General features: G+C 30.8%; 2 protein-coding genes across 4 annotated transcripts; both read left to right on the plus strand.

The window, feature by feature from the left end:
* The first annotated feature begins 3,560 nt into the window (after positions 1 to 3,560).
* Positions 3,561 to 5,285, plus strand: LOC133039146 (uncharacterized). The gene has a single exon (XM_061117975.1). The coding sequence runs from the start codon at positions 3,561 to 3,563 to the stop codon at positions 5,283 to 5,285; it is 1,725 nt and encodes a 574-aa protein (XP_060973958.1).
* An 8,442-nt stretch (positions 5,286 to 13,727) lies between these two features.
* On the plus strand, positions 13,728 to 17,195 carry LOC115694713 (cyclin-T1-3). 3 transcript variants are annotated; one of them, XM_030621801.2, is made up of 7 exons: positions 13,728 to 13,996; positions 14,159 to 14,351; positions 14,800 to 14,881; positions 15,313 to 15,447; positions 15,529 to 15,701; positions 15,805 to 15,956; positions 16,158 to 17,195. In XM_030621801.2, the coding sequence occupies exons 2-7, from the start codon at positions 14,182 to 14,184 to the stop codon at positions 16,700 to 16,702; spliced, it is 1,257 nt and encodes a 418-aa protein (XP_030477661.1). In that variant the 5' UTR covers positions 13,728 to 13,996; positions 14,159 to 14,181; the 3' UTR covers positions 16,703 to 17,195. The 3 variants fall into 3 exon arrangements, with proteins under 3 accessions (XP_030477661.1, XP_060973035.1, XP_030477662.1); XM_061117052.1 differs by having other exon boundaries at positions 13,994 to 14,351; XM_030621802.2 differs by lacking the exons at positions 13,728 to 13,996; positions 14,159 to 14,351 and adding an exon at positions 14,379 to 14,619.
* The last annotated feature ends 6,759 nt before the right edge of the window (positions 17,196 to 23,954 follow it).

Below are 23,954 nucleotides of genomic sequence, written 5' to 3' on the forward strand. Positions count from 1 at the left end.
TATCGTTTATAACATAATTTACAATTAGTTACTAAATTCTTAAACAAAAACCACTAGAACTTATATAAAACAAATATTTACGTGGCTCGCCACGTAACTTTCATCTAGTTTATGTAAATACCTCAATAAAGAATGTCACAATAGTGGGTGTGCGTCTAAAAAGGTGATTGTGTCAGAGGAGTGCCACGTGGGCCTTTTTCAGGACACTGACTGTTCTTAGCCTTTTCGTATTCTATTCTTGGATGACCCTTGAGAGCACCCTCCTACTAAATGATTGTTGAATATTCAAGATTTGACGTCCAATTTTATTGTTGAGAAACAATAATTGAGTAACCAGACCGTGCGTGAATGGGTCTGGCTTCCTTGATGGGCCTCCATATTGACCCATGTACTTGTTGGGTTTTATGCCCTAAATAAAACTCTTTACAATCTTATTAGTAATCAATATAAGAAATTTGAAGTGATTTATGTTTGCATGAATTTTACATGCTAATATTTTAATATGTTTATTACTTTTATACACAAAATCAGTTAAATCCAGATCATATGTTTATTCACAATTACAGTATCGTCAACACAGTGGAATGTGATTGTGATCATATGAATCAAAAGACTTGGTCCCTGTTTCATCAGTGTTATTGGATTTACACTAATGTGATAATCAGTGATGATGTCACTACAAGAAATCCCCTCATTAGCGGCGGGGATATTAGCGGCGGAGCTCCTCCGCCGCTAATAATGGGGGTATTAGCGGCGGAGGCCCTCCCCCGCCGCTATTGGTGGGCTGAGTTAATTTTTTTTTTAAATATTAATAGCGGCGAGCTGTCCACCGCTAATGCCCGCCGCTATTACTATTAGCGGCGGGGTCCGCCGCTAATACCCCGCCGCTAATAGGTGGGCGGGAAAAATCCCGCCCATATTGATTCAAACTATTAGCGGCGGGGTATTAGCGGCGGACCCCGCCGCTAATAGTATTTTATTTTAAAAAATAAAAAATAAAAAAAATTAATTAAATGTTATTAGCGGCGGGGTCCGCCGCTATTGCCCCGCCGCTAATAACACTATAATACCCCATCAGACCCCTCATCCCCATTTTTCCATTTTCTCTCAAAAAATCCCAAACCGCCTCCTCCTTTCCCCTTCTCCTTTTCTGAAATTTCCACCGCCTCCATCTCCGACGCACCACCACCCCGACGCACCACCACCCCGACGTACCACCACCCCGACGCACCACCGGTTATTTTAGGTAAGTATTGTATTTTTTTTATTATTTTAGATTTGTTATTATATTGTTTTAGGTTTTAGATTGGTTTATATAATGTATATTTAAATTTTGAATGTTATATATTTTAAGTTTTAAATAATCTGTGTAGGTTTTTATATAGAAAAATCTGTGTATATAGAAAAATGTAGGTTTTTATAATCTGTGTAGGTTTTTATAAATGTAGGTTTTTATATAGAAAAATCTGTGTATATATATATTTTTGTATATAAAATTGGTTATATTTATATATAAATATATGTTTATCTGTGTTTGTGTATATATAATTGGGTATATATATAAGTTTTGATTTTTTTTATGTGTATATATACTTTATAAAAACTGTACATATATTGTAGTGTAGTATATATATTATATATTTTGTAAAGTATATTATATATATAATCTGGGTATATTATATATATTTGTATATAACAGTTTATATATATATGTATATCGTAGTGTAGTATATATATTGTATTGTATTATTATGTAAAGTATAAAAACTATACATTATATATATATTATATATTTTGTATATATTATTTTTGTAATATAATAGTGTATATATTTGTGTATATACACTATTATATTATTTTTATTATTGTATATTGTATATTTTGTATATTGTAATATAATAGTGTATATATTTGTGTATTGTATATTTTGTATATATTATTTTTTTTATTTATATATTTGTGTATATAAAATATATAGTATTGGGTTTTTTTTTGAAGAAAATATATATTATATGTTAATGTATATATAATTTATATATTGTAACAATATTGTATATTGTATTGTTGTTATTTGTAGGTTTTTTAATTAATTTTAGTAATTAGTAATTTGTATTTGTTTGTATTTGTTTATTTTATGTTAGATTTTATTGATATTAAATTAATTTGTTGTTAAGTTTGCTAAAATTTGAGAAGTAAATTTAGCAAATTTAGAATATTGAAAAAAATTTAAAAAATTAGAAAAAAAAAATATTAGTTTGTAGCTTAATATATACATAAAAAGATTTTTTTAAATAATAATAATTAGTTTTTTAGTAACTTAATAAATAATATAAATATTAAAAGTTAAAAAGATTAATTAGAAGATTTGATTTATTTTTTTAATTTTTATTAAAATTTAAATTAAATGGATTAACTTTTATTTGAATTTTAAAAAATAATTTTTTTTTTGTATTTTTAAGGTGGTAATTAATTATTTTATATTTATTTTAATTTAGAAAATAATTTTTTTTTTTATATAAATGATAAATAATTTAAAAATTTAAAAATTAAAAATTTAAAATTTAGTAATTTAATGAATTTTTATAGTGTAATATGTAAAATGAATTTTTTTATAATATAATTAGTTTAACTTTTGATAACTAATTTTAAGTTTCAAAAAATAATAATTCATTTAAAATTTAATTATTTGATATTTATTTAAATTTTGAAAATAAATTTATTTTTTTATAAATAATAAAAATAACACAAAAAATTAAAAATTAATAATAAAGAACAATAATAATTCATATTTATAAATATATTAAAAATATATCATAACTTTTGTACTCACAAAATTTCATAAGACTTTACAAAAATTTAAAAATTAATAATAAAGAACAATAATAATTCATATTTATAATTATATTTAAAAATATATCATAAAATTTATATTCATAAAATTTCATAATACTTTACAAAATTCATATTTATAATTATATTTAAAAATATATATCATAACTTTTGTACTCATAAAATTTCATAAGACTTTACAAAAAATTAAAAATTAATAATAAAGTACAATAATAATTCATATTTATAATTATATTTAAAAATATATCATAACTTTTGTACTTATAAAATTTCATAAAACTTTACAAAAATTTAAAAATTAATAATAAAGAACAATAATAATTATATTTAAAAATATATCATAAAATTCGTACTCATAAAATTTCATAAGACTTTACAAAAATTTAAATATTTAATACTTCATTTGTCGTCTAAATTGTAGATGGCGACAATCGATAAGTCTTGGACCAAAATCAGAAATCGTGGTTGCCATGAATTTTGGAATGGTCTACAAGCCTTTTTAGCAATGGCATCAGAACATAAGGATTGTGATGGACGAATACGATGTCCTTGTGTGAGATGTATAAATAGTAGGTTTGAAAAAATAGATAGGGTTAGAGCACACGTATTTGATCGAGGTTTTATGCAAGGATATGACAAGTGGATTTATCACGGGGAGCCTGAGGATGCCGTCGTTGATGTAGCGATTCGATGTTGAATCAGAGGATGAAATGATTCCTATTTTGGAAGATTTCTTTCCCTCGACAACTGAGGAACCACAAGGAGAAGATGAACAACCAACCACAAACCCACAATTTGATGACTTATTTGAGGAAATTGAAGCTGAATTGTATTCCGGTTGTGATTGGATTTCATCTCTTAACTTTTTAGCAAAGCTATTGCATTTAAAAGTTAGGGGAAAAATTCCTAATAACATCTTTGAAGAATTATTGAAGCTTTTAAAGTTTGCGTTTCCGAAGGAAAATAATATTCCATCAACTTACTACGAGGCAAAAAAGAGATTGAAGAAATTAGGCTTGGGTTATGATAATATCGATGTCTGTTTGTATAATTGTTGCTTATTTTATAAGGAGAATGCATCCAAGGAGGCTTGTCCAGTTTGCGGAACTAGTCGTTGGGTTACTTCCGAGAACGGGAAAGGAAAAAAAGTTCCTTGCAAAGTCATGCGATACTTTCCGTTGACACCTCGACTTAAAAGATTATATAGTTCGAGGATTACAGCGAAAAGCATGATATGGCATCATACTGGAAAATCAAAAGATGATGGGGTGTTGCGACATCCGGTCGATGGTTTAGCTTGGAAAGACTTTGATGCAAAACATCCCGAGTTTGCAAGGGACCCAAGAAATGTTCGACTTGGGTTAGCTACTGATGGATTTAATCCATTTGGCAACATGAGTCTTGCATACAGCATGTGGCCAGTGGTGTTGGCTAACTATAATCTACCACCTTGGTTATGTATGAAAGATAATTATTTCTTGCTATCTACCCTAATTCCTGGTGCAAAATCTCCAGGTAAAGACATGGATATATTTTTAAGACCTTTGGTGGATGAATTAAAGGAGTTGTGGAATAATGGGGTAGCAACGAGAGATAGTTCGACCAACTCAATGTTCACCATGCGTGCTGCGCTTTTGTGGACAGTGAATGATTTTCCTGCTCGTAGTAGCTTGTCTGGGTGGAGTGGTCAAGGTTATAAAGCTTGCCCTACTTGTAATGAAGACGCGACGTCCATTCGAGTGATCGGGAAGACATCATATGTTGGTCATCGAAGGTTCTTGCCAAGTAACCATGCAATGAGAAGGGATACTCGATTTGATGGTAAAGTTGAAAGAAGACCTCCTCCAAGACGATTTACTTGTGAAGAAATATTATCACAAGTTAATGCTCTCGAACCCCAAATTCCCGGACATCATGAAAATTTTGGGGGCGTGAAACGTAGAAGAGTTGCAAAAAATTATAATTGGAGGAAAAAAAGTATTTTCTACGAGTTGGAGTATTGGAGCACGAATATTTTAAAACACAACATTGATGTCATGCATGTTGAGAAGAATGTGTGTGATAGTCTCCTAGGAACCATCTTGGATAATGATAAATCAAAGGACACAACCAATGCGCGCCATGATTTAAAGAAGATGGGTATTAGGGAATCGTTGTGGATTTATGAAGATGTGAATGGGAGGCTAATGAAACCGCATGCTCCTTATGTTTTGACTCGTGAGAAAAGACAACTTTTTTGTCAGTTTGTTAAAGGAATAAAGTTTCCCGATGGCTTCTGTTCAAATTTAAAGAGCAAAGTTTCTCCAGATGAGTCTAACATTATTGGGTTAAAATCCCACGATTGTCATGTCATTATGCAGCGAGTACTAGCGGTTGGTGTCCGTAAATTTCTACCTCGTGACACTTTGCAACAACTATTACTCGAGTTTGTGTAATTTTTTCGACGATTATGCTCTAGAACTCTAAATGTAAAAGATATGGAGGATGCTCAAAATAATTTAATTCTGTTATTGTGCAAGATGGAATTGATTTTTCCTCCAGCTTTTTTTGACATAATGATACACTTGGTATTGCATTTGCCTGAAGAAGCGATATTGGGTGGCCCGGTCTTTATGAGATGGATGTATCCTTTTGAAAGGTACATGAAAAAATTGAAGAATTATGTGGGAAATAAGGCACGTCCTGAAGGGTCAATTGCAGAAGGTTATGTTGCTGATGAGGCAGTAACTTTTTGTTCAATGTACTTTAAAGGTTGTGAAACAAGATTTAATCGGCTTGATCGAAATGAAGATGCGCCTTCTGTTTGTCGCTATCTCTCAGTTTTTAATTCTCAATCTCGTCCTTTAACTTGCGGACTTATCAAGCCTCTTGATCATATCAGTCGTGAAAAAGCTGAGTGGTACATTCTTCAAAATTCTCCTGAAATCCAAGCTTACTTAGAGTAAGTTTGTTACGTTTTTATAAATTATTTTATTAAATTTTTAGTTTTTTATTTTCTATCTCCCTCTATTGTATCTTGACATTATCATACTTCACAGTGAACATTTGGACAAGATCAAGCATGAATATCCTAATGGTAATCACGATGTCTTGCATAGGCAAACTTTCCGTCCGTGGTTTCATAAGAAGGTATAACGACAAAATTGTAAAGTTTTAATTCAATCATTTATATTCCTCTCATATTAATACATTTTATGTATTTAGATATATGAGTTGCACAAGCTTGGAACTTTACAAAATGGTGATGAGTTACTCGCTCTGGCTTCCGGGTCCGATTACTTAGCAACATTTTACGAAGGTTGTGTAGTGAATGGTGTTCGGTTTATTGCATCAAAGCGAGACCAAAAGTGGAAGACACAAAATAGTGGTGTTACTGTTGCTGGAACTGAAGGGTTCAATTATTACGGCACACTTGAAGATGTAATCACTATATCTTATACTGGTGCATATACAGTGTCATTGTTTGAATGTAAATGGTATAACACTAATCCATTAAGAAAGAAGACAATCACTGAAAATAATATAACTAGTATAAATACTCGTGGATATTGGTATCAAGATGAACCGTACATCCTTGCTAACCAGGCGAAGCAAGTTTTCTATCTTGACGATCCACTCAGAGGTCGCGATTGGAAGGTTGTTGAAGATATTAGCCATCGACAAATTTGGGACATTACTGACAACGAAGATGAGACTGATGTAGATGTTGTTAGTGATTCTAACTCTGCCAATTTTGTGTTGACGGTTGATCTTGGAGAGTTGATTATGCAATCGAATGAACCCCCAGTAATTGTTGAATTGTCCGATCAGTTAGTGGATTCTGAGATAGAGAATAATGAACTTGATGAAAATTATGTTGCTGAAGAAGTAGATGATTTACTAGTTGAACATGTGGAGGATGAAAATGTAAACATAGTGAATGATGGAAATGATAGTGATTCTTCAGTGTAACTTTTATTTTGTAAACATTTGTTACTAAAATTTTTTACAATTAAAGGACTATTTAATTTCTTTCGCATTAACATTTGTGTGATATTTCAATTATGTGTTTCACATTTGTGAATTCTTACATTTTTTCCGTCTTCAAAGTAAAGTAAAATGTCAGCTACGTTAGCGACATACCACGGTGGGGATGGTGACGGCAGGGATCCCCCTGATCCTTCTAGGGTACCGTCGTCTTGCGAAGCAGGTTTTCATATTTTTTCTAATCTACAATTGTTCTGAATATAAATAGTGAATGTATGATTTACTAATAAAATTATTTTTCCCTCGAATATATATAGTTCCACCTCCGGTCAGAAAGGGTCGTGGGGTTGCCGCAAACGCTAATCTCGAAAAAAAAGGAGAGATGCTGGTAAGCCCTTGCCGGTGGAGGTAGATCTTGAAACAGGCAAAGTTGTTGGCGCTGAAGCAAGCAATTATGTTCGATTTCTTGGCCAACAAGTAAGCATGTTGTGCCCGGGTGGTCATCTTAATTTTTCTGATGTACCCCAACAATACAAGGATCAAGTGCTCAATCGAATTAGAGTGAGTGATTTTGAATTATTAAAAGTTGTAATAATATGATGTCCTCATTTATAAATTAACATAACGTTTCATTACTTTTACTACATAGTACTACTTTGATATCGATGGGAATCCCCACCGAGACCTACTTATGGGGACTTTATATTCGGTGATGGCGGAGCGGTATAGTGAGCGAAAGACGCTCAGACACAAGCATTTCAAACAACATTACAAAAAACCAGAAGATTGGGACACAGTTCTCAAATTCCCCCTGACTACTTGAATACCGAGACTTGGAAACCGGGTTGCGAATTGTTCGTTAGCGAGGCATTTTTGAATCGTTCAACTAAAAATAAATCGAATCGGCAACTAATGAAATATCCAACAACGCAAGGCACAAAATCGTTGGCGTCCATACGCCACGGAATGGTATGTATTAATTCTTTAATTGTTAAATGTTTCATAAAAAAAAATTCTTTAATAGTTAATAATATTTTTTTCTTATAATAAACTAATTTAATTGTTTATATTTGTATAGGGGGGTCCTCCTGGAGAGCATGTAGTTGAAGCATGGAAGGAGATCCATGTGAAAAAACCGTCTGGAAATTTCGTTAATGAATTAGCTGCAAAAGATTATGTAAGTGATTAAAATTATTTATTATTAAAATTTATATTTTATATTAATTACATATTCTAATAATTTTGATTTAAATAGGAGGAACTGATCAAGGAGCTTGATAGGAAGCGACTTGAACGACAATCCCAGAGCGATGCGGGACCGAATCGAATACGATGCGGTTATCAGTTTGACGTTATGGAAACAGTTCTAGGCCAAAGATCTGACTATCAAAGAGGCGTGGGTAAAAGGCTCAAGGGCAAAGGAAAGAAACAAATCCCTCAAACTCAATCAACGGTGCCTCCCCAACCAACTACTGAAATGATGAGCACCGTGGCAGATATATTCTCAGCTATGCGTGCCACTTGGGGGGGTAATTTGACGCCTGAACAACATGCCCAAATATTTAACCCATGCTTTGACAATTTCGTTCAAACGTATAGTCAATCGCAGTCGCCTGGTGGTTCGTCTTCTCAGAGTCATGCCGCTCCTCCGGAACAGCAACAACAACCTCCTACGCAACCACAATTTCAGCCTTCCTCGCAACAACAATTCCAAAATTTGTCACAGCAGCAATTTGAAAATTTTTTGCAGCAGCAACCCCAATCTTTTCCTCAGCAATTTCCTCAGCAGCAACAACAGTCTGCTCCGCCAATGGGAAATCAGTTCTTATACCGAACACCGTCAGAGTCTCCTCCGCTCGGCTCAAACTTTGCTGATTTTGGATTATTTGGGAGTTCATCGCAGGAGAACCAATTTTTTTCAACTCCCATTTTCAACCAAGCTGAGCTCGGTAATTTGACGCTGGGTTTATCATCAGACCAAGCGTATGTGCCTTCTCCGCCACGGGCTTCGGGGACTCGTACCGAAAATAATCCAGATCAAGACTTCATAATTAGAGACTTGAATGAAGATGTTAATGAATAATTTATTTATGTTTTGTAATAATTTAGTTTAATTTTGAGACAATATTTTATTAGGATTAATATGTTAAAGTTAATTACTTTGGAGACAATTTTAAATTATTAATAAATTTTATTAAATTGTTTTAATTATATTAATTAGATTTATTTATTAAATATTTAATTAAATTGTTTTAATTATATTAATTAGAATTATTTATTAAATATTTAATTATTTATTTATATATATAATATAAATAAATTTTTAAAAATAATTAATATATTTTTTTTATTATTGGGTGTTGTAGCGGCGGAGCAATAGCGGCGGGACCCCGCCGCTATTGCCCTGTGTCAGTCTCGAAACACGAAACTGACACAGGGCAATAGCGGCGGGGTCCCGCCGCTATTGCTCCGCCGCTATTAATAGTATTAGCGGCGGAACCAGTTTTTGGCCGCTAATACTATTAATAGCGGCCAAGCAATAGCGGCGGACCAATAGCGGTCGAGGTCCGCCGCTATTGCCCTTTAGCGGCCACATTGTGGAGCAATAGCGGCCGAGGGGCCCGCCGCTATTGCTCCTGAATGTTGTAGTGTGTGTACTTACACTTGGAAGGGAATCATCACTTGACTTCTATACACCAGTAGAAGCTATAGATTCTATATTTATGTTCAGCACTCCCACTCAATCATACTATCATGTTCCCAAAATATACGTATCACCCTGACCCAAAAGTAGGCTTAACTAATAAATCAAAGAACATGAATAGCACTCCTGAGTTGAGCCTAAGCATATCAGGATTTAGATTCTTTTAATCTTAAGATCAACTACTGATATTGACTTGGAAATATATATATATAACGTTAAGTTTGTAATATCTTAACTTAGTTGCAATATCGGTCCAGTCCAATGTATACTCCATACATTCGAAATTAGTATACTTTACTAATGTCCTGGAAAGAACATAACACTTACTCCAAGTGTAAGTACACATCATCGCTGATTATCACATTAGTGTAAATCCAATAACACTGATGAAACAGGGACCAAGTCTTTTGATTCATATGATCACAATCACATTCCACTGTGTTGACGATACTGTAATTGTGAATAAACATATGATCTGGATTTAACTGATTTTGTGTATAAAAGTAATAAACATATTAAACTATTAGTATATTGATATCGTGGAACATATAATATGCTCTATATAAGTCTGAGAGTGCAATTCTAAGTTCTAAGAGTGGATTCAACGAAGAATTAATAAGTAGAAATTTACTTGGTAAATTTGGTTCACTTATTGGAAGCTCAGCATATAGATCCATGGTCCCCATTCTAGTTGAGAACATTCTACTTGTAAGACTCATTAATTGATTCGTGATTGATCAGTTATAATTCTAAAGTTAGACTATGTCTAATTTTATGAATTTTCACTAAGTAGGGGTGAAATTGTAAAGAAAAGAGATTCTAGATTTATTTATTTATTAATGGACTTTATATGTCTAGTTAATAATTAAATTAAATGACAATATTATTTAATAATCTATTTTAGTTATTAAATAATTAGTTTTGGCATTTAAAAGGTTAGAATTGGAAAATTGGCGTTTTTGAGAAAATAGAAATAAAATTTGTTAAAACTGCAAAATCAAGTGGGGCCCATTAACACACCATGGCCGGCCACTATTTGTGGATTTTCAAATTAATATCTTCATTATTTTAATGCCAAATAATTTCTAACCTAAACCTAGTAGTTGCCTATAAATAGAAAGTGATGACTCAGTCAAAACACATGCTTTAATATGCTTTCATAACATCTTCTGACAGAAATTTCTCTCTTCAGAAAAACTAAGCCTTCCCTACTTTCTATACCTGGCCGAAACCTCTTCTCTTTTCTCTCTTCATAAAATTTCGACCCTAGTGAAAGAGTAAGTGCCCACACACAGCAAGCAGTAACTCAATCATAGATTGGAAGACTGTGAAGGATCAAACTCAAAGAAGAAGGACATTCGGGCTCAGATCTTGATAATACTCTGCTACAGAAAGGATACAAGGGTTAGAGATCTGAGTGGAAGGAGACATTAATTCCGCTGCATCAATGTAAGGTTTTCTTAACTTTATATGTGTTTATTTTATCGTTTTAGAATGTTCATATTTAGGGTGTTAAACAACATACTTGTGAGTAGATCTAAGATCCTGGTAAAATAATTTCCAACAGTACTAGCTATCTAGAAATGTGTGCATTTAGTAACACTTTTTAATCACTTTTTTATTTTTAAAATTATAAATGTGAAAATATTTTTCAAATTCATGTCCTATAAAACTGTTTTTATTTTTCAATTTTTTAATTAAAAATCTATTTTTTTTTTTTAAAAAAAATCACTTTTAAAATTTCTTTAAAGAGTTTTTTAATCACTATTTTGGACTCCAATCCCAACTTAGACCTTGGAAATTGAACCCGGACCTGGCCCCGAACTTGGACCAGCCCCCGGTCCCGACCTCAGACCCGACCCCAAACCTCAACTTAAATAAAATCAACAAATAAAAATAAAAATAAAATTTACAGATTACATTTTTATTTTTTGTTTTTAAAATTAAAAAATAAAAGTAGTTATAAAATACATTTTTATTTTTTAAAAACAAAATTTTAAAAAAATTACTTTTATTTTTGTGATTAAAAAATTTAAATGGCCAAAAATAATAAATTAACTAATAAAATTATAAAAATACAAAATGATACTATTTTTTAAGAATGAATGATAAAGAATAATAATATTATCTATTTTTTCAAAGGTTGACTGTCCCTTGTTCCTTGAGTTCTGTTCATATTTATAAAAGTCTAGGGTGAAAGTTATTCCCTTGGGATATGATCATTCGTAACTGCTCATAAAACGTGGACATTCCCCATGTTTTATTTTTGTGCACATGAGATAATTATAAATAACCGCCTAATTGCTCTTTGTCTTTATCTATAGACAGTTATGCTGACTGCGCTCAATTGTTATCGTCATTTGAGTGATATCTTTCTCAAACATCTTTGTAGAAAAATGTTTAAGTGTTGTGTTATGGTTCATCTCGCAGCCTTCCTCAACTATTGAGTGAGGCATAAGCGAGATGGTTACTTCAACGCGTTAAGAGCGAGGTGAGTGAATGTTGAAGTTGTTGTCTTTATTTTCTGAATATACTCACGAGTATGTGGGTCAATGAGCTACAAACTCATAATCTACTCGTTCCAAATAGTTCTATTATGTATTTTGTTTATCCCAAGATGGACATGTTTACCTCGTCGGTCTCATTAGTTAATAGTTATTACTCACATCTCGCTATTGTCTATATAGCAGCAAGTTCGAGTATTTTTATTAACTATATTTCCCGAGGTGAGCCATTTAAGTGCATTTAATAATGCATAACTTGAGCTGGTTCATATTCTTGATTTGATACACATGTCAGCTTTTTATTGCTACTCGAACTATAGGTATAACAATTGCTCATTCAAAAGTACTTTTTAAAGTAAAAAGAAATTTTTAAATGCCTCAAGGGTATGATTATATTTTTCCCATTTAAAATTTGCATGCTTTTATTTTAGCGGTTCAAGACTTTAAGCCAAATCATTTCACCATTTAATGCTCTGACTTTTCCTTTCTCATTTAGTTCCCATCCATTCGATATACTCTTTTTGTGATCAAAGGGTTATCGTCTTTTGGGTATAAATTTCAAGTTTCCTTTCTCTGTCGCCATTACTGCCCACGAAACCTTTGGATTCGAAAATTCTTAACCGCCTTCTTCAATGAAATTAATTGCATGCCCTCACTGTCTCTCACCTTCTTTCTTCAAATGTCATCAGACTGCACCCCTCGAGTTCAGAATCTTCAAGACCCAATCTCTCTACACTCGGAGTTTCCATCCCGAAGTTCTTCAAAATCCAGAATAAGTCATGTTATCCAGAATAATTCAAAATCCAAAAGGAGAGCTGCGAGATGGGTTCGTTGATGACTAACAGAAAAGGAGAGGGAAAGCTGTGAGATAGAGAGAAAGAGAGAGATTAGGATTCGAAGAAGAATAAGAAAGAAGAAGAAAAAGAAAAAAAAAATAATAAGGAAAAGAAAAAAAAATATATTTTTATTTTTTTTCTATTTCGAGAAGAAATAGAAAGAAAAAAAAATATTATTTTTTAAATTTTATAAATTGTTTTTCATAATTTTTATTTAAATTATATATATATTTTTTTATCAATATTACGTGAACCAGTAAAAACGTATTACGTGTACATAAGTGTACTTGTAGGTAGTCCATCGTGGCCGTTAACTAAGATTTTTAGATGAAAAGGATAAATAGCTAACGAAAAAAGGATTTGGGTAGTTTTGCCAAGAAAATTAGACATTATACCCTTTGTATCTTGTCTTCTTTTATTTTTACTTTTTTTTTTTTTTAAATACTTTACTAATTTTATCCCTGTCACTTCAATATACTTTATGTGACCTCTCTTATACGAAGGTATTTTTTGGTACAGTACATATAAAAGAGATAGAGGTATGTTTCGATTAAACATAAATGAGAAGTAGATTTGGTTAATAGATAAATAAAAGAAGTATTTTTCAATTTAGCTTAATTTTACCATTAAAAAATCAATTTATGTGGTTAATTGTTATAAAATATAAAGGAAGTTTTGCCTCCATATCTCTTATTATTATTATTATTATTATTATTATTATTATTATTATTATGATTATTATTATTTATTTCGAAATGGATTAAAAAAGATAATTACCACCGTCCTAATTGTAGTAGGATTCAAAATGCAAAATTTAAAAATTATAAAGTTTAAAGAGGAAATTAGGGTACCACCGATTAGTATATATTTACGAGATTTAATCAGCGCAGAGGTGTAATATCGTAACTGTAAAAAAAGAAAGATCAAAAATCTTGACTCCAATTTCTTCGTTTCCACGCAACTCACTTTCCATAATTAATAAAGCCTTTTCCTTTCTTTAACCGCGTTTCTAATTCTATCTTCCTTGTTTGTTTCCCGGGAATCGCCTGGAAAAGAAACAAACTTTCAGTACTCCCTCGCTACCTACGCTTCCACTGAGTCACCCACTCTTTAAAGTTCGAAGCTTTTTCAATTGGGTAAGCTGATTGCTTCTACGAATGGTTGAATTTCAATTTTAATTACAATTTTGCTGATTCCCTATTCTGAAATTTGAATTTTAGGGTTTTCTTAAGGTCCGCTGCTGATTTTGAAGTAATTTGTTTTAATTGTTATTTTTCTTTATACATCGTTTTGTGCAGGAAATTTCGAGTGATTCAGGATCATGAAAGAGTCTCAGAAGTCTTGGTGTAATAATACTAGGTGTTATTTCACCAAAGAGGAAATTGAATTTTCTTCTCCATCTAGAAAGGATGGCATTGACTTTAAGTACGAGTCACACCTGCGGAAGCAATATTGCTCGTTTCTTCAAGAGATTGGCATGAAACTTAAAGTGTGAGTCCTTTGATTCAATATAATGAAGATGAGGACATTTACTCTTTATTATCAACAGTGGATAAAAATATTTATCTGCTAATGATTGTTTGGCTGGTTATGTATGTATATGTATGTATACATGCTTTTGTTCTTCTTTGATTTGTTTGAAATTTCGCTAGTTTCATAGTAACTGGTTTAATCAAACTTCGAGTTTGTTTTGGAATGATCTTTAAGAAAAAGAAACGGTTCTTTCTTTTCAATATTCTTGTGTTCAATGAGGATTAAGGTAATGAACATTTCATGTCTCTAAATTATTAGCTGTTATTTATAGACAGGACATTGAATAATTATAGTCTTACAGTTTTCCTACTTTTAAATTTGATAGGATCTCTGCTTTTATTTTGTATTCGTGTTTGTTAGACTGTTTAATGTTCAAGGATGGTAGTTGATGAAATATTTATTACAGGCCTCAGGTGACAATTGCAACTGCAATGATGTTGTGCCACCGATTTTATATGAGCCAATCTCATGCTAAGAATGACTGGCAGGTAAGCTAGATATACAGATAATACTTTATGCTAATAGATATGCAGAATGATTTTTTCTAAGCGAGATAAGTGACAGTAGATCGAATAATGTTTATATGTGTACTCTATCTTCGACTTGATCACGAAAAAATGTCAATGCATGAATACACATTCACTAACATTTTATTAAATGCATGAATACACATTCACTAACATTTTATTAATTCCGAATGGGGCTCTAACCGTTGACCATTGTAAGATTTGTTTCCCAGAGCATATACATTGACTGACATTACTTGTCAAATGTAGATGATTTCGTAAATTTCATTGTTAGTTTGTTTGATTTTGTTTTTTTTTTGTCTTGTTGGGAAAGATGCAGATGTTAATATTGCTATATGTTTATGTCAGTTCGTGTCCTTGTCACTTATTAACACAGTGGTAAAATTTTGCAGACTATTGCAACCGTCTCTGCCTTTCTTGCGTGCAAAATAAAAGAGACACCGCGCTATTTAAATGATGTTGTGGTCGTTAGTTATGAGATGATTTACAAGTGGGATCCTTCTGCACCACGAAGAATAAGACAGAAAGTATGCAAGCACACAAATTTTTTCGACAATCAGATAATTTTGTTTTGGTTTATGTGCTTATTGCCACTTTTGGTCGTGCAGGAAATTTTCAATAAGCAGAAGGATTTGATCTTAATTGGGGAGAGAATTCTGTTGTCAACTATTGCTTTTGATTTTAACATTGAGCTTCCCTACGAGCCACTTATTAAAGCTTTAAAGAGATTAAATATGTACTCTGACCTTGCTAAGATGGCATGGAACTTTGTTAACGATTGGTAAAGTTTATATTCACCCCTTAATAACCTTATTGCATGTTGAGCTTTGATGTAAACACTTCTTTCTAACTGTTTTCTCCTTCTATTGTCAATTGGAATTTAGGCTTAGTACGACACTGTGTTTACAGTACAAAGCCCCCTATATTGCTGCTGCTTCATTGTTTCTTACTGCAAAATTACTAAAGGTGAAGCTACCAACAGAAAAGGAAAGAGTTTGGTGGCAAGAGTTTGATGTTTCACTGAAGCTATTAGAAGGTTTGTTGTTAGATTTTGTCGTATACCTTAATTTCTTTTTAACTTTGGTTGTAAATAAGTTATGTCGCAATAGGAACATTCTTGCTAGTGAACTCTCATAAAACTTTGAATAAGTTTCCATGTCCTTACCTTGTTTTGTATTGGAGTTTGCACTTTTTCGAACTTCTTATAAGGTTATAACTTTTTCGAAATATTTTTCAGAGGTCATTCAACAGATGCACAAATTGTTGGAGCAAGACAGAAAGGAAACTCAACCATCCTCCAATAGGAACAGGAGGCCATCTAAAGCTTCAGTTGACAAACCATTGGAAAGTAGCTCTCTATCTTGTATTACAAGTGAATCCGTAACTGACTGCCATTCAAGCCGTGGAGGGTCTAAAGAATCCTCTGTTACTCATTGTGGTCCTAATCTCGCGGAAGGTGACAGTAGTGTTATTACAAGTAGAGCTGTTGAGAAAGGTCCAAGTTTTGCAACTTCCAAGGTTTGTAAGATCCAACCAACAACAGTGGACACAATTCAAAATGCAAGGTCTAAGGCTTGCAGTAGTACTCAAAATAAACATGGCGAGTTTGATGTTATTCGGATTAAGGAGATGTTGAAGAAAAGGAAATGCAATGGAGTTCAAAAGAAACCATTAGAAGCCATTGGTGCAGAGAGAGACATCGAAGCCTTGATAGAAAGCGAGCTCGAAAATGGGATAGATCTTGAGATTCCATTGACAAAGAAGAAACAGAGAAAACTATAATGAGGCTCTGAATCGAAACGCAAGTTGTGCAAGCTGCTCATTGAACTTAAAACCAGCTTCTTCTCCCTGAATGAGGTTCTTACATATTGGTATAGTACTGTTTGGGTTAGTTTAGTTTCTATAAGGTTTCTTTCTTAGGATTAAAAACTCATTCTAAGAATTTTTTGATATAAAATAATTTTTTTTTCCAATTTAAAAGTCCTTTTAGTATTCTATTTATTACTAATTTACTGACAAAATATTTTTTGAAGAATTTTTCATAAAAAAAAAAAAAAGGGTTCTAAGCCCAATTTTTTATTTATCTTATACTTTAATAAGCTAAAGTAGGAGCTTAGTTGTTTATAGTAATGTATTTTTTTGATGTTTTGCTCTTCATTCTTTACATAATAGTAGTAAGGTGTGTAGACAATAAGTAGTTTTCTCATTTGTAATTAAACACATATTTTTAATCCCAAAAGAAAAAGAAAGTAAATAATAGTCATTTGATTGAATTCTTATCAATTTTTTTTTTTATATTTATTTAATTTGACACCGATTTATTTATTTATTTAAGATGGTTCGATTATACTAATTCCTTGGATTGTATGGATAATCTTTCTTGTTCATAAATTATGAATGATATGCCATAGATAGATGGGCACAGTAATTATTTAATTTTGCAGGGTGGCTAGTAATGGACTACTTCAAGCATGTGTTTTTTTTAAGAATGTTTATTCTAATCTCAAAATAAATAGGAATTTATACATACAAGTTTAAATTTAGTTTCCAAAAAATTAAATTAGTTCTCTGTATTTTTTCAAGAGGAAGAGTACTGAGTTATTAAGAGAACTCTGAAAAGTTTTATAATTCAAAAAATAAGGTTCATTATTTGTCACACATAATAAAAAATAATTACAAGTGTAAACAAAATATTTAAATTTTATTTTTTGTTACTATAAATTATTTAGATTTTTTTTTTTAATTTATGGATATTGAAATATATAGGAGGGTACTATAAACTTTTTCAAAATATGGTACAATAATTAACCTACATAATATATTTATGAGAAGTTTATAGTACAATCTTTAAAGGAGTGTTTTGGTATTCTTTATTTATTTCAACATTAAGGAGAGTTTTTGATTAGTTTTTTTTTTAATGATCATTTATGTTGTAGTTCTCTGTATTTTTTCAAGAGGAAGAGTACTGAGTTTTTAGCAGTGACGATCCATTAAGAGAACTCTGAAAAGTTTTATAATTCAAAAAATAAGGTTCATTATTTGTCACACATAATAAAAAATAATTACAAGTGTAAACAAAATATTTAAATTTTATTTTTTGTTACTATAAATTATTTAGATTTTTTTTTTTAATTTATGGATATTGAAATATATAGGAGGGTACTATAAACTTTTTCAAAATATGGTACAATAATTAACCTACATAATATATTTATGAGAAGTTTATAGTACAATCTTTAAAGGAGTGTTTTGGTATTCTTTATTTATTTCAACATTAAGGAGAGTTTTTGATTAGTTTTTTTTTTAATGATCATTTATGTTGTAGTTATTTAAGAGCATTTATAAATTTTTAAAAAATTTCAAATAGTTATTTGAATTTTATTTTTGATAATGTAAATATAACTGGTTCTAAATAATTATAATTTATACAATTTGTTTTTTTAAATCTCTCTTGAATACTAAAATAAATAAAAATTATTAAAATATTTTTTTATATAGTAAGGAAGAATTAAGAAGTATGAAAGAAAATGAGGAAGATGTCTTTTAAAAATAATAAGTATGAAAAAGTAGAAAATAATTAAATTTGTTTAAATAAGCAATTCAAATTGTATTCTTAATTGAAGAAAAATACTTAGTTCATAAAAATCTAAAGGGGTGACAGTGGCACACATATACTTGGATAATTCAACTGTACACCTCTTACACCCTTGGAGATTTTAGTATATATATATACTAGCAAAAAGCTACGTGCAAGGCACGTATACTAAATTTTATGTTAATTTTTTTCTATTTTAGTTGAAAGTGTTACAATTAAAAATTAAAGATTTAATATTATTACTTATTAGGTGAGATTATTATTATGTGTATCTAAATATTATAGTTTATAATGTTGTCAATTAAAAGTGAATACCAAATGTAATATATTAATGTTTAAGAAAGCTTGATGATTTAAATATGTTTTAAGTTAATCCAAAAATAAATTAAAAATTGATGTTCCAATACTTAAAGAAACATTACTTAAATAGGTATAAGATAAAAAGAAAATTAAAAATCAATCTCTAAATTATTGATAATTGAAGATAGCATTTGTCTAAAAATTGTAGATAAGAAAACTAATGATAGTCATTGGTGGATTTCAATCTTCATTTGCTTCGATAGAGACAATAGTGTAATTTTTGTATTTTGCACTTTTCATTCTAGCCGGGTCCGCATATATCTGGATTGTCAATTTTTTCGTTAATAAATTGAATATGGTAGTGTCGACAAAGCGGCGTGTTCTTGTAAACCGTGATGTATTTTCATTTAAATTGATTAGACGTGGTGTGCATAGCTTATTTAATTAAAAAAATCAATTTATGAAAGGCATGTAAAACTATTTTATTTTTTAAAATTACACCTTTGCAGTATATTTCATTAGTTGGGCAGTAGTACACGAAAATATTTTTTCCACAATATCTGCGAACATGACAACAGATAGGCTCTTTGTATTGTCATCAAGTTCAACATATGCTATAGTACTGTAAAATGCATAATAAGATTGTTAGTATCTTTTTTTATTATTATTTATTTTAACTTAATTTCAATAACATCATATATTTTTTGTAATATACAGTGGTGTAGGAAATCCTTCTTGGCTGCATGTTGGCTTGTCACATATAATCTTTTAATTGCGATTGTATAAATTTATTTTTTTATGACATGCGTCACATGACATGTAATAAAAACTCTGAACAGTATCAATTATTTTTATTGTCGCCTCAATCCAAAAATATTTTTTCTACATCCAAATCAAATGGTGTTAATAATAGTAAGATATTGAAACAAAAGTTTAATAAAGTAAATATTGTAGTAGTCTTTACCTCATTCAGTTGCAGATTTTTCGTCAACTCTGAAATTTGGATGATAGTCACTATTAAGCTAATATATTTAATTGTGCTTCTAATTTATGAGCACGTGATCAAAAACAGTGCTGTAATGTACTCTCTGATTTGTTTTTTTTTTTTCCTTGCATCTAATGCCTCAGGTTTAATTATGATAAGTTTTGGTGAGTTTTAGTAAATATTTTTCTTTTTCTTGTTTGCATTAATAGCTAGAACATGGAGAAATTAATAAAATTGACATTCCTTTTTGTCGCAGCATGTACAAAGCAGCATAATTATAATAATGCTTTAAGTTGCTTTTATTTTTATTTAACATAAGACGAAATTATAAATTTTATGGCTTCTTAATTATACTGTATGTGCTAAAATATAACTTTTTCTTTTAATGAGTGTTTTTATAGAAAAATGGTAATTCTAGAAGAGAAGAAGAGAAGAAGAAGAGAAAAATCGTAGATGTACAACAGCAAAAACCCAATTGTATTTTTATGAATTTAATGTGATTTATTTTATTTATTTTATTATATATAAATAAAAAGTGACCCATTATATTCTCATAAATTATTTTATTTTTAATAATAAATCATCTTAATAATAATATAAATAAAAAGTCACCCATGAATTTCTCATAAACCAAGAATTCGGTTATATAGGCACACTTTATATAGAATAGATATAATTATATGTGTTGTAGTTATTTAAAATTAGCCGTAAGTTTTTTAAAAAATTAAATAATTTATAATGAAAAGAAGGTTCAAATAGTTTGTTTTACACATGGTAAATTTCAACAATATAAACAATTATAAAAGGTGTGATGAAAAATTCAAATTTTAAAATTTTTCAACAATATAAACAATTTAAATTTCATTACAAATCTACAAATGATCCTAAAACACTAATAAGAAGAATATCAAAAAAATCCTTTTGGATTTTATATAGTCGTAATGATAAAACTTTTTTCGTTTTTTTGTGTGAAAATGGATGTCTTTCTCTCATTAGTTCTGATGTATTACATAGAGAACACATAGAAAATAATAACAGGAAGAACGTCATTTAATCTAATCGTGGAGAGAGAAGGTTGTATTGTGGAAACGTTACTAAAAGCGTAGGAGAAAACGTCTCAGTTTTACTCATTAATTAAATACATTTATAAAACTAATTTTAATTAATTAAATAAAAATAATAATTTAATAAATAAATTCTCTCTAAAAAATAAGGTGCACACAACACATTTAGCTCAATCGGACGGCAGCGCACATGTGTGATGTACGTGGTTGATGCAACTAATGAAGGATCTACACCAATCTACAGATTCTGCAGTGCCACTTTATTGTGACAATCAATCCGCTATTCGTCTAGTAGAGAATCCAGTTTTTCATGCTCGAACAAAGCATCTTTCTTAGAAAAAAGTACTTCAAGAAGAGTTAAATATGCACCAAGTGAAGAGCAAAGATCAAGTAGCAGATTTATTTTCCAAAAAACTCGACACAACGAGATTTCAGAAGCTGAAAGACCAACTCAATATGAAGAGTCGTTGTTGAGGGGGAATGTTAAAAGATCAACACCTACTCTATAAGTATCTAGAATTTTCTATCATTTTGGTAATATTATAGAATTTTCTAGAATTATAGAGAGTTAATAGTCATAAGAAGTTTCAAGAATGTTTTAGGCTATAATAAATTGACAATTTGCTAGAATATTCTAGCATAATAATGTACTATCCTTTGAGTAGTATAAATAGGGGAGTAGGTCCTTTGGTAGTGCATGGTGAGTTGAGTGTACAAGTGAAGTGTGTCCTAGTGTATTCAACTAAGTCCCAACAAAATTCTAAAAGAGTGTCCCATCAAATAGTGTGCAAGTAAACATTTAAGTGTGAGTGTCTAGTAAATAAAAGAGTGAGTACTTGGTGTGTATTGTGATTGTTCAAGTCTTGGTGTAATTGCTTTTACAATAATAAAATAATTACGTTTTCACGTGTTGTGGTGTCCAACATGTAAAACTCGCCTTGTTGAGGAGATAACCCAAGACTATATTCTTTCTCATCTTTGGAGTATGCATGACTTCTTTATGAGTTTCACAGTTTTCTTAGAGGTAAAATTTAATTCCACATCACCGGTACCATCAATAATTGTAGTGTGCTAGTTTCCTAACAATACTTTCTTATCCTCGGTCATAGCAGTGTATGTCTTAAACATAGCATGATCATAGAAGACTTGGTGAGAAGCGCCAGTGTTTATCCACTACCCTTTTGTTCCACCAATGAGGTTGATCTTTGAAATCATAGTTGTATAAGAAAACTCTTCAATTAGGTTAGCCTGCGGAGCAGAACTAGACTTGTTTTGACACTTGCGTGCCATATGACCTGATTTGTTACAAAAAAGTACAAAAACGATGTTGGTTGTTAGGATATGTTTAGCCTATTATTTATGTTATTTTTAGAGTTAATTTTCTTCTTTATTATTATTTTTTGGAATAAAATTACGTTTGTTTTCGTCAAGTTCAGGTTTCGACACTTGGAATGTATAAATTGGTCAAATTTCACAAAAAGATGATTTATAAAATAGAAAAAAATTGTGTAAGAAAATAAAGCTGAAACTTCAAGCTTAAATTAGACAATGTTCTGATCAGATTTTGGATAAAGTCAAAACATAAACGTTCTAGATCTCTCTTTTATATTTTTGGAACATCTTGAATCGTCTAATTTTGAGCAATATCGAGAGAGTTATGGCTAAAATACTATCAGTCAATGCAACAAGAAACTCACTACCCAAATAAAGGGGGGTCATGCCTAGTCATGGAAATCCCATGCCGCGACCCACCCCTTCGAATCTTGAGAAAAATAAGTTTTCAGGAAGTGGACTTCAATACTTTTCAGGAAGGAATCAAGGAGTACGAATTTTAAAGAGAAAAATCAATATTGGAGGCTTTCTCAATAGAGTTTTCAGCATTTTTTTCTTCTCTATTTTCTTCTTCTATTCTAAATTAATATGTGTGAAATTGATACAATGAACATGAGTAGCTAAACAATTCATTAGGGTCTAGATGGAGATTGTTTGATATTTTATTTGTGGTTTTAATATGATTTAATTTTCCCTCAATTTTTATGTATTCTATTTTATTCGTACTTAATTACTTCTAATTGCCTAATCACCAATTAAACGTCTATAATTTTGATGTGAGATCTGAGAAGTGAGTGTCGATTATGCTATAGTGAAATAGAACCGAATTTCGATATAGGACGAGAGTACCTATATGATTTGGATATCTTATAAGGTTTCTGTGTTTGATGCTTGTTACATGTTTAATTTATCACGAGAGTAGAAAATTTACATGTAATTGAGGTTTATATATTTGAGAAGACTATAAATTACCTTAGTAAACTTGCTATTGCATAGAAATTGGTAATAGGAATAGAATCATGTTAAACCATAATCAATAGATCTAATTGAAATCGAAAGCCCTAACTTTTATCAATTGTTAATTCCTTTATTAATTTACCTGCTTCTTACTTTCGTTGTTTTTCTTGTTAAACTGATTTAAATTTTCTCTTAAAATTTTATTTTTATTTAGCCAAATAGAAGTAAGAATTTAATTTTATCGTACTTAACTACAATCTTCGTGGGATCGACCTCACTCTTTGTGAGTATTACTTGTTAAAACGATACGTATACTTGCGCATTGCAAATTAGCACAACACTAGTTCATTCTTATTATTAGAGAAGTTGATGCTGTTTGTTTTGGTTCCTTGAAATCTAATTCTAATTATTATTTCGAGAATGATTGTTGTGGTTTGGAACATGCTTGCAATTTTGATTCTTGAAATTTCTCCCAGTGAGTTTCAGAATCGCACTGCCTTTCTTAGCGTTGTTGTTTGAAACAACAAGTACTTCTTCTTTTCAGTCTTGTTTGCGAGCCTCCTCCTCAATGTGAAGGCTAGTGATCAGACTTTCCAAAGAGAATTCTTTTATTTTGTGCCTAAGAGTATTTTTAAAATCTTTCCAACCAGGAGGCAGTTTGCCAAAAATAACAACAGTGTTCATTAAAAGAATGATGTTGTGAATTAGCGTACTTCTTAGTTCCAACCTCCTTGGTGTTGTATTTCTTTTTAATTGTGTCCCAGATTTCCTTAGCAGTTTTGTCAGCATTGTAGTAGTCAT

This window comes from Cannabis sativa, chromosome 6, assembly GCF_029168945.1.
Source record: "Cannabis sativa cultivar Pink pepper isolate KNU-18-1 chromosome 6, ASM2916894v1, whole genome shotgun sequence".
NCBI lineage: Eukaryota > Viridiplantae > Streptophyta > Magnoliopsida > Rosales > Cannabaceae > Cannabis > Cannabis sativa.

Coding starts and splice junctions, on each gene's coding strand:
- LOC133039146 (XM_061117975.1), top strand. CDS start 3,561: ATGATTCCTATTTTGGAAGATTTCTTTCCCTCGACAACTGAGGAACCA.
- LOC115694713 (XM_030621801.2), top strand. CDS start 14,182: ATGAAAGAGTCTCAGAAGTCTTGGTGTAATAATACTAGGTGTTATTTC. Junction 14,352..14,799: donor ATTGGCATGAAACTTAAAGT/GTGAGTCCTTTG, acceptor TATTTATTACAG/GCCTCAGGTGACAATTGCAA. Junction 15,957..16,157: donor TTCACTGAAGCTATTAGAAG/GTTTGTTGTTAG, acceptor AATATTTTTCAG/AGGTCATTCAACAGATGCAC.